Source organism: Meleagris gallopavo, chromosome 3 (assembly GCF_000146605.3).
Source record: "Meleagris gallopavo isolate NT-WF06-2002-E0010 breed Aviagen turkey brand Nicholas breeding stock chromosome 3, Turkey_5.1, whole genome shotgun sequence".
Classification (NCBI taxonomy): Eukaryota; Metazoa; Chordata; class Aves; order Galliformes; family Phasianidae; genus Meleagris; species Meleagris gallopavo.
The window spans coordinates 13600504-13611197 of NC_015013.2; the positions used below are offsets into that span (position 1 = coordinate 13600504).

A 10694-nucleotide genomic window follows, 5' to 3' on the forward strand; every position below is an offset into this window, starting at 1 on the left:
TTGTCTGTTTACAAGATTGCTTTAGGTTTTCCCAAAAGAACATGTACCAGAGAAACATGAGTTAATCTACAAAACCAGATATGGACGATGGCAAGAAAATCCACGTGCTTTGAGTTTAGTTTTCATATGCCTGTCTTGTAAGGGAAGTTGCTGTGGGGTACACAAATATTAGTTCTGCCACACCAGAATGTGCTTGCTAACTCTACTGACATAGCTAAAAACATATTTACAAAGCATTACCTCTATGAGTCTTCAACTTATACTTTAGACAGGTAGTTGTTCAGCTATTAAGCCTTCATGGAAGGTGAAAGAATCTAATGTCCCTAAATGGATTCATGCAGTATTCAGTTTTATTCACGCAAGACATGAGGACAAGTATATATCGGTGATGATAAAAGTAGTATGTGAAGATGCAGCATCCTCCTGGAAACCAGGAAGGAGCTTGGAGCATTGGTGCTCATTCATCACCTCTGTGTCTTTGGCACTAAGCAGAACTACAATTCTTATCCCATACTAAGAGTTCACCAGCAGGAAAGTGCCATGCTCCCTGGTGGGGCCAGGTGAAGGGAATGGGATGTTTTCAGATTCCTATTGGTGGAGAAGAGCAGAACACCTCCTGGTGGGAGAAGTTTTACTGAAAGAGGCTTCCCGTAATTCATAATGTCAGCATAAAACCAAAGATGCTAACTTACTGCAGCAATTTAACCACACCAAAAAAATGTATTTTCACTGAACTTCTTCAACTGTTAAGAAATTAAGTTTCTTTTTATTTTAACTGGTCAAGACTAGGGCAAAGTAGGTGTTCTGTTTTGTTTTGTTTTGTTTTTTTTCCTGTGAGGATGGAAGATTAAACTGAGCTCCTGTGCTACTTGTATCTCAAAATGTGGACCAAAAATTTTCCTTATTTAATTCTGTAGAGCTACACTGTTATTACTGGTAGGAATCAAGTTATGGAAGAGCTTAGCTTAGGCTTTAACTTCATTCAGATTCTGACATTGGAAGGAACAAAAGAAAGAAATTAAGAAGTAGCTTCTGTTATTTCCAGACCAGATTTCACAGGTTGCCAACTGCATACTCTATGAGGGTACTCAGGAGTGACTGGCTTGAGGTTCTCACAAATATGGATTTGATAGTAGGGAAGTATTTCTGTTGTATATGTTTTTATCAGTTTCATAGCCTTCTCGTTCACTGTGTAAAAAGAGTTGGAAAGCCAGCAGCATCCATCTTGAATCAAATAGACTTGTTAGTAACTCTGATGCTAATGTTAGACTACTCCAGTGTATCCTGGGTAAAACTGAGATTTTATCTAGCTGAGTCTCTCTGCTGTATGTACATAAGTAGGAATAACAGCATCCTAATTCTTAAATATGTCAGGCAAATGAAATTCTCCTTTCCTAAGTCAATCATGATGCTTTATCCCTGCTACTACCAATGATGTTGCTATATCATTCTGTTCCATGGTAACTCTTGTAGTACCTGCAGCCACCTCTGACTGTCTGTGGAAATAAGGCTAAATGGAGTAACCACAGCTAATGAAGAGCCTTTCACGCTTCCAGCTCTCAAGCACAGTAAGTCACAGTTTCCACATAAAGTATCTTAAACCAACATGCAACATAAATGATCAATAAGCAAACTCCCATAGATGCTGTTGAATTAATAGAACCCAACTGACTTTTACCTAGTAGAAAATAAATAATGCTGTGTCAAAACAATAACTTAATATAATAGTGTTCAGTTATTTTTAAATGTATTTAAGGAACACAACAACATACACAGAACAGCATGCTGCTCAAAGTGCAATGAGACAAAATTAGAAAGGCAGTAAAATGAAGCTTTGTCAAGTATTATTTTACTAAAATTGCAACAGCCAGCAAATATACGAACAAGCATATCTACAGGCATTTATTGCAGGCACGCTGCTATAGTGATAATTATGCAGTATAATTTTTTGTATCCTTAATAGCAACAATGGTTTTAGTAATGGGCATTTCTCAGTGCTGCCAATCTAGAGACTTTGAGGCAGTAGCAAGAAGTATGCTCAGGACTTTTCCCCTCAGCTGGACACCTGCAGGCCTGTGCTTGTGCCAGTAACCAAACAGTGCCTTCAATCACTGCAGGCTCTCACTCAAGTAGTCCTCTTCCAACTGTCCCATTCATCCTTTGCTACAGGAGCTGTTCCAAGGATGAAACATTGGGCAGCTTATAGATAAGACTCAAGAATACAACCATCATTATTCATGTTAGTAAAATTGAAAGATAAATCCCTTGAATGTTTTAGCACCTTGCCCAGTTGCACAAGCAGGGAAGTAGAGAAGTATCCCACCCTCAACTCTTGCCTTTTGAAAGGGTCTTCCTTCTCAAAACAGTTGAAATATGTCAAGGTCTTCTATCCTTCCTAATAATTCACATGTGTATTTCTGACAGAGAGCTGTACAGCTGAACTCAGTGGATGTGTGTAACAGAGGCCATGTTCCTCAATAATCTTCCAGAGTATTAGTGGCCAACTCAGCACGTTGGACTCTAACATGGGCTGATCCTTACGGCATGAAGCTCTGAATCACAACTCACTTGTACAGGTCCACAAGTGATAAATTCTCTTAATTCAACTGAGCAACAAAGCAGATAAGACTATCGTCACACTGTTGTTTTAGTACACTTAATAAGATTCAAAATGCCATGCAATTTATTCATACTCATGTAAATGTCCACCACAGGAAAAACAAAACCCCAAACCTTTAATACTGGCAGGAAAGTCTGCAATGAGATCTTGTCATTCCAGAGTTAGTCAGCTGTATTTGAGACTGATAATTAACTTTTTTGCTGTACAAAAAGCTAACAGTATTTTGAAGGTAGTCAGATAGGAATGGGAACTCCAGCCCTAACAGAAAGGTAGGTTTTCTATTTATTTTGCACAGGGAAGCATGAATGGTGACTAAAGATAAGCAGCCTAGTTTCTACCTAAAGGTTGTATTTTGGTTTTCTTGCTGCTCAAAAGCTGCTTTCCCAGAAAAAACTTTCATTTCTGCTAGTCAAAGCTTACTTCAGTTAAGACTACAGATAAGGATTTTAAGGTGGCAGTGCTCTACGTGGTATCACAGTTACATGGCAAATCACAGTGTGATCGTAGTAATGGTTCTCATCTATTCACAGCCATTACAACACATCAATATTTCTCAGATTTCAGAGCTGTAAGAAGCCCTATTGGTTTACAGAAGCGGTCTTAATAGATCTACCACAGTGGCTTTAAAACATTGGATTGAACTGGCTGTAGATAATGTCATGGCCACGACGTCCCATTAATGGGCCCCTTTTATTTCATATGTGAGTGCTATTTTGAAAGGACAAAGGTATGAAAATAATTCATTGGGTGGTAATGAATAATGCTGTTCGGTTTTGTCTTCATATTGATCCCCTTTAATAAAAGACATAAATATAAACATGTATGAAATATATAGATAAATATATAGAGATAACTATGGTAATCTGTAGTTTGAACAGAACTGGATTAATCAAAGAAAAACTAAAGGCACCGCAATATGTCAGCATCATGGAATAAAATATTTGCTATGTGTGTAGTTCTGAAACCAAGCAGTCAGAAAGCCATATACAGCAGGGTATAAGTCTCATTATTCTAACCTCACAGCTTAAGCAAGTAAGACTCAGGTTCTCTCAATAAAGAACCATATTCAAACAGTATCAGAATTCAGCCGTTCTGACTCCCAGTTTTTTCCTTACTTAGAAAGGCTTGGGAGTAAGATAAAGAGAGAAATCTTTAGAAAAAACAGAGGTTATAATGAGCAGAAGACTGACTCTCTTCTTTGCCAGTAGTCTTAATCAGTTTTTAGCAATAAGTAAAGTAGCTGGTGTAAAATCACTCTCTGTTGATATAACTCTGAGTTATACTCGCAAAGCAGAGAAGAGAGTCTGCTTGGGCAAGACTGAATAGTGCCTTCTTTTCTTTCTCATGGAATTAATCCAAGTGTATTTAAAGTGAACAGTAATTCACTAGGCTAAAAAATCATAAAATGTATTGTGGTTGTCACAAATTCACCTGTCTGCAAGGAAAGCCTCAATTCTCACTTTTATTGATATTAAATTATCATGGCTTTAACTTCAGTTGAGCGAATCCTTAGCTCATTTTAGTGTGACAGGAAAAACAAACTTCAAATCTTCTACATTATGCAGCTTTAAATTGACTTTGTTTTGTTTTGTTTTTGGTTATTTTTTTTGTGTGTGTATTTTTTTTATGATTTGATTCCAGTGTCAAATCAGCCTTGCCTACACAAATAACAAAGTGCCAAGCTGCCTTCTGACTGATGAGAAACAGACAATTTAACCTGGTAATTTGAACCTTCAGGAGCTTTTGATAATTCAATGAGAGTGGAGGACAAAATAGAAAAAAAACGTTGTTATGAAACCAAGCAAATATGGCACTCTTGGACATGGAGAACATGGAGCTCCAGAAGAAACAACTTCTCAAACTGGAAAAATACTCTCCTTCTTTCGAAAGCTGAATAGAGAAGCAGCAGCTCAGAGATTCTGGGATTTATCCTGCAGCGAAAGTGCTGTTGGTCCATTTAGTAAAAGACTCAGTCATGGCAGGGAGGTAAAGCACCAAGACTGCTGATATTTTCCAATCTCTTAGCAGCAGTAACCACACAGCAGCTTTTCTGCAAAACAAACAAAAGAAAATCCAGTTATTTCAGCAGTATACATTTTTTATTTGGTTAAGCATTCTAAGACAACCATACGGTGGTTTCTTTGTGCTTAAGGAAAAGAAGGCAGTGCTGAAGATTCTTGTTTACAAAGGGCTCTTGCAAACATCTTATTTGTGAGATGTTTTATGAAACACTAAAAAGACAAGGCCTTCTTTGTTGGGTGAAGAACAGCTCCTGGATGTCTCCCTTGAAATACATCTACTCTGCTCTTTTGTCGCTCTTGTTGTACAGATCCCAGCATGGAAAAGGAGATTGCAAACTTCTCCATTTATTTGTTACCACTGCAAGCACTTGTGATGCCAGGTCTAACTCAGCTGCTACTTGAGTGTATTATTTTGGGGTGAATGTGGTAACCACACTATTTGCTTGATAAAAATAGCTAAAGGGATTCTTCAAAAACAAAGCAAGACTGGATCCACTCAAAGCAAACTCAAATAAGCTCCAAATAGAAATAAACACACAGAGGAAACAACAACAAAAGCCAAAATGAGGTTTTCCTGTATGTTATGTCATGGGTGAGTTACTATGCTACAAAGCAGTAAAAGGTTTATTAGCAAACAGTTTTGACTGCTGTTGAACAGTCAATTTATCTCAAAGTTGATCTTGGTTCCAATGGAAATGTGTGTAATACAGTGCTTCCTGCATTAGTGAGTTTTCAGTATTTGGTTGCTGTGCAGACAGTAACTTGAAATGGTAGGTACAGACAAAACCTGTCTTGCAACAGGACAAGAAAACCTCTTTTGAAATGTACTGCAGGAAGTACACAAGTGATTGGACCAAAATTTCATGTAACCTCTTCCAGCACCAGTGAAATGGGGATGAATGCTGAGGACCACAAAGATTATTCCCAATGGATTCCCATTGCCGAAGGTGATGCTGAGACATTACTTATCAGGCAGTTATGTGGCTTCATAAGGCAAGTAGGAGATAATAATGGTACCTTAGTCCTCACTGACCTCCAGTGTACCACGGAAAGGCACTTCACATACCCAATATTGCTTATTTAAAGTTCATTAATGTGTGGGACTACGCCATACTGTATAGTACCTGTTTAAATCCTCTGGTTAGTCAAAACAGAACAACAAAAAATTCAACCTCTCACAACAATCAATCTTTTTCATATGTTTCTGGACAAAATCTGCTGCGAATAAAATCCATCGCATCCCTTGTCTTATCAAGCAGACAGTGGATGATGACAGTACTAAAAACTTGCATGCAATGAAAAATGCACTACTTTTATTTTTGTATCCTGGTTGCTACTCGTGATGCATGACTAAGAGGAAGTGGTTATACAGTTTGTGTGTTCTCAGCCTTGTCCATATCTTGACCCTCCACTGAGTTTTGCCCAGAGATGTCCTCAGAACCTCTAAGCGATTCCCATGGTCCTTCAAGAGAGTCATAACATCTGTGGTAGTTTGTAAAAGGGACTGGGAATTGCTATACTGGTTTATGGAGATACAACACCTCCTGAGATAGATAGCTGGATTTCAAAGTGGCTGAGCAAGTATGCTTTGGTCAAAGAGTAGAGACAGAACATGAGAGCGGACTTGAATCTCCCTGGCCACTATGGAGGAGGCAGCCAAGCCAGACTGAGAACCACTAATGAAGTGTTTGTTAATGAAAAGGCAAAGACAGGGAGACTGAAAGAGAGATGCTCTGTCAACACTGTTTTGGATGCTATAGGCTGAAAGGGCAGAGGAGTGTCCTGTCAGAATTAGGTCCTCAGAAGTGTGGAGCAACTTCTTTTAGGGAACACCTCACTTTCTTTTCAGTACAGTTACTGGAACTGCCCTGAGGGTCTGGCCCATGCCTTTGCTAAAAAGTAATTACTTTTCATATTTCTACCCTTTAAAAACTATACTCTACCCACAGCATGAAAATCTGAAAGCTTTCAACACTGAAAAGTTATTGGGTGAAATATTGCCCCATGAGATTTGCAGCACATATGGCTTCATATATACAAGGGTTTTTGTACATTGCTGTGAGTTGGTAGAAGTGATAGAGCCAGCTTACATTTTGAATGCTTTCCAAACAACAGTGAGGATAGTGGTGAATACATTTTGGAATGTGTAGTTAGAACTGTGCTTGGTTTTCGGCTTCCCACTGGTCATTTCCACTGTGCAGTGGTATTTATTTATTAAAAAAAAACACCAACACTTAGAACCCCAAACAAACCTTCTGTTTTGCAGCTCTTTCAGAGATTACGGATCTGAAGGTGCCTGGGACTCACAGTCTCCTTTAACTTTCTTCTAGGGAAAAACAAAAAAAGAAAGACAGCTGCCATTACTGAAGCATTAATTGAAGATCAGTCACATCTCAGCTCTAGTTAAAGTAATGGTGAAACACTGCAACATCAGCATCTTTAGTGAAGCTTGTTTGGAAAGTGAACAAAAAAGTTTGGCATGAACAAAAAAGTTTGGCATGAACAAAAAAGTTTCGAGGGGAGGAGCCACAAAGGGTGAATGAATTGTAAGGTTCCTATTAGGGGCAGGCTCTTCTTAAAAGAAAATCGGTGATAGGAAGTAGCATGCTAGGTGAGTAGCCTGTGCTCTTGCAGCATTTGGAAAAGACAGCCCGTTCCCCAGGTTACAACAATCAGAGCCTCTCTGGAGCCAGACTAAAGGGATTGAATACTATTTTATGAAACAAAATCTCTTATTTTTACTGTCTGTGCTCACAATATAAAAATCTAACAAGCTCAAGGGCATTGCTGTTCAGGGAAATTACCAAGAAAATTAAATTTCAATTAAAGTTATAACAATTTATTTGATTATTATTATTTCCCATTTTACACTAAATCAGGTTACCCTTACTTTGTATAACAGGAATATCTCTCAGACAGCCCTGTTAGGACACTACTCTGTCCATACCCGCCCCAAATCCACACCTCTCATCAGCAGATCTACTACTATTTTACTATCATCACAATCTTTCATCTTATTTTATGAAGATCATTTTAATAATTAATGACAGTCTCAGTGATAGGACAAGGGGGAATGGTTTTAAACTGAGACAGGAGGTTTAGGTTAGATATTAAGAGGAAGTTTTTCACACAGAGGGTGGTGAAGCACTGGAACAGGTTGCCCAAGGAGGTTGTGGATGCCCCATCCCTGGAGGCATTCGAGGCCAGGCCGGATGTGGCGCTGGGCAGCCTGGTCTGGTGGTTGGTGACCCTGCACATAGCAGGGGGGTTGAAAGCAGATGATCATTGTGGTCCTTTTCAACCCAGGCCATTCTATGATTCTATGATTCTATGATCCTAAGCATTACAGAAGTCATTTTACTTTACCTAGATTTGCTTTATCTGCAAAGGAGGTAGTGGATATTGCACTCTGAATGCTGTAAAAAATCAGGAAGGTGATTAAAATGATCCCTCCCTTGAACCACTGAACTACAGCGTGGACTCAGATTCATCCAACGAGAAGCTCATCAACAGTCTGAATCTCCCACACTTATCAGTTAAATTACTTACAGCAGCTTAGTAAAAGCAAAGGGACACACATGGCTTACACTGGCAAGAAATACAGCAGCAAGGTGGACTCAAAAACAGATGAGGGAAATGTCAAAGCAAATAATGATATGCCAACAGAGACAGGCAACAGCAGATCTACAATGCACAAGGATATTTAAATTTAGGAACCTGGAGCCTGCAGTGGAGCTTGTGGTCTGATAACCATGGGTGTTTTAAAGCAGCAGTTGCACTTATTCTCCAGCTAAAAGAAAAACAGAATCCTATTAAGTATTTTTCCTAGAATCTCATAATTCAACAATTATCTCCTACAGATCTTGTGTTTCTGCTGTCATACAGTGCTGTCATTTTAGGATATTTTATGCCAGATGGCAGCTAGTCCAGGAAACCACTAACACAGAAGCAAAAACTCATTCAGGTAACTTCAGAGAATGTTACGGACTCAGTGAACATCAATAAAATGGCATATAAAAATATTTTACATGGACATTAAAAACTTTGATCTGTAATGAGAATTCTGCAGTGGAGCAGTACAAGTGATACAAGTAGGACACAATGGTAGTGAACACGTTTCAAAGATCCAGGGATCACATACCATTTTTCCTTAATGAGAAGCTTTGAGATGAAATCTTTGGCCTGCTCAGAAACATCTTGAAACTCCTCATCTTCAAAATCCCAGCTGCAGGCCAGGATATTGTTGAGAGTCTCGTTGTCATCGTCACCCAAAAAAGGAGACAATCCACTGAGGCTAAATAAAGAAGAATATATTAAGTCTTTCTGTTTCTTTCCCTTCCTGTACATGATCTCTGGTGTGACATCTATGATTGTTCTGTTACTTCTGGTCCACCTTAGAACTTTTTATTATCTAAGAAAGTTTCCAGACCATTCCCATTTTCTCTACTTTCATTTTTAAATAATCACTCTTTCTCCCTAACAAAATAAACATTACAGTCTTTCGTTGAGGGTCATATTTTCCAGAAATTTTATTTTCCTCTGACTGCTTTTGCAGACACATACTGAGAGTTTATCAAGAGGTCCACAGTATTCTGGAAGTCTAATACCTAACTGCTCAAGATAGTGTAGTGAAACAAAGAAGAAAAGTTAATGGTGATTGAAAAAAGGGACAGATTCCTGAATATGGAATTTGAAAAGAAGCCTATATTTTCTATTTTGTGTACAGATTTTGTCAGTCTTCCAAATAACAACAAATTTGGATGACTGACACAGAATCTGAAAACAGCTTACAAAGCAGATTGAATCCTACTTACAGCATGTAAGCAATGACTCCTACACTCCACATGTCTGTAGGAAAGGAGACAAATTCATAATTCACAACTTCAGGGGCAAGAAATTCTGGAGTCCCAAAGTTTACTCGAAGTTTTTCCCTGGGTTTATATCTAGTCAAAAGAAACATTAATAAAAGGACATTATAGCTCTAAAGTTATATCGTAAGTTGTCCAGCACTTAGTGAGATTTCAAAGCATATGTGACATTTAGGAGGAGATCAAGGGCAGAGAGAAGTACAAATTAAAAATAAATACTACCCATAAATAGGAATGAAAAATATTTGTAAGCTTATATCATACTTCAGGATAAAACTCAACAACTAAACAAAGAAAGAAATTCAGATTTCAAAGATGACCTAGTGCAGCTGTTATCGTGCTTTGGAATCTTCCCTCTGTCATAAGTTATGGTATCTGCTTAAACAAGAAAGTGGTAAAGCATGAATTGTATTGTAAAAGGCCTTGATATTCTCTCATGCACTCTTTTGAGAATAGAACAGACAGGAGGTTCCACAAATTTTGTCGACTTTAGCTGTACCAGTATACTTATTAGTTAGAATCAAACCTCTTTGAACATTCAATCTGAAAAAAGGCTTCAGAACAAAACTTTTTTTACCCAACTTCAAATATTCCTTAGTAAAAGATGTCTTTGGTTAATAGAACCAACTTGTCACAAGAGCAATAGGAGACCATTATGGGTCAAAGATGTAGCCGCAAAGAAGTAATATTTCTTTGATTCTTTCCTCATTTATTTACAATTATTAATAACATAGGCACATACCTTCTTGCCAATCCAAAATCAATAATTTTTATTTGATTTGCAGATCGGTTCACACACAGGATATTCTCAGGCTACCAAGAAAAACCAGAAAACACTTCAATGAGAAACAAGCATGACAAACAGGACTTTTAGAAAACTATCGGGTGAAAACCACTGAGAACAAGGTAAACATGCCATAAGCACCTTTTTCTTTCCACCCTGATCAGATGTCTCTGTATGGGTATAACCTATCACACAGCAGTTGAGGTTGGGTGTTCTATGTCTTGATAACTGCTTCTTTTTCTTGCTTTTCAATTTGACATAAGGCAGCAGTTCAGATAAAGAACTTGTAGGGGGAATGAGACAGAGAATATAGACTTCCATAGTGAGGTTTCAGGATGCTGGCATGGTGATTTTGCAGACCTTAATAAGCTGACACTGGAATTTTTTTTAATTTTTTTTTT

The 10694-nt window shown here is 38.1% G+C and overlaps 1 protein-coding gene across 4 annotated transcripts in view; it reads right to left on the reverse strand.

The window, feature by feature from the left end:
• Positions 1-822: 822 nt before the first annotated feature.
• The window catches only part of MYLK4 (myosin light chain kinase family member 4), an 80748-nt gene continuing 70876 nt past the window's right edge, over positions 823-10694 (reverse strand). For 3 of the 4 annotated variants that reach the window (XM_010708415.2, XM_019613780.2, XM_019613778.2), the window contains 6 exons: positions 10252-10322; positions 9456-9584; positions 8783-8935; positions 8359-8431; positions 6894-6967; positions 823-4670 (listed from right to left, as the gene is read on the reverse strand). In XM_010708415.2, the coding sequence (XP_010706717.1) occupies positions 6920-6967; positions 8359-8431; positions 8783-8935; positions 9456-9584; positions 10252-10322 (474 nt within the window). In that variant the 3' untranslated portion in view covers positions 823-4670; positions 6894-6919. The remainder of the gene's footprint in view (positions 4671-6893; positions 6968-8358; positions 8432-8782; positions 8936-9455; positions 9585-10251; positions 10323-10694) is intronic. The other variant, XM_019613779.2, reaches the window with a different exon arrangement.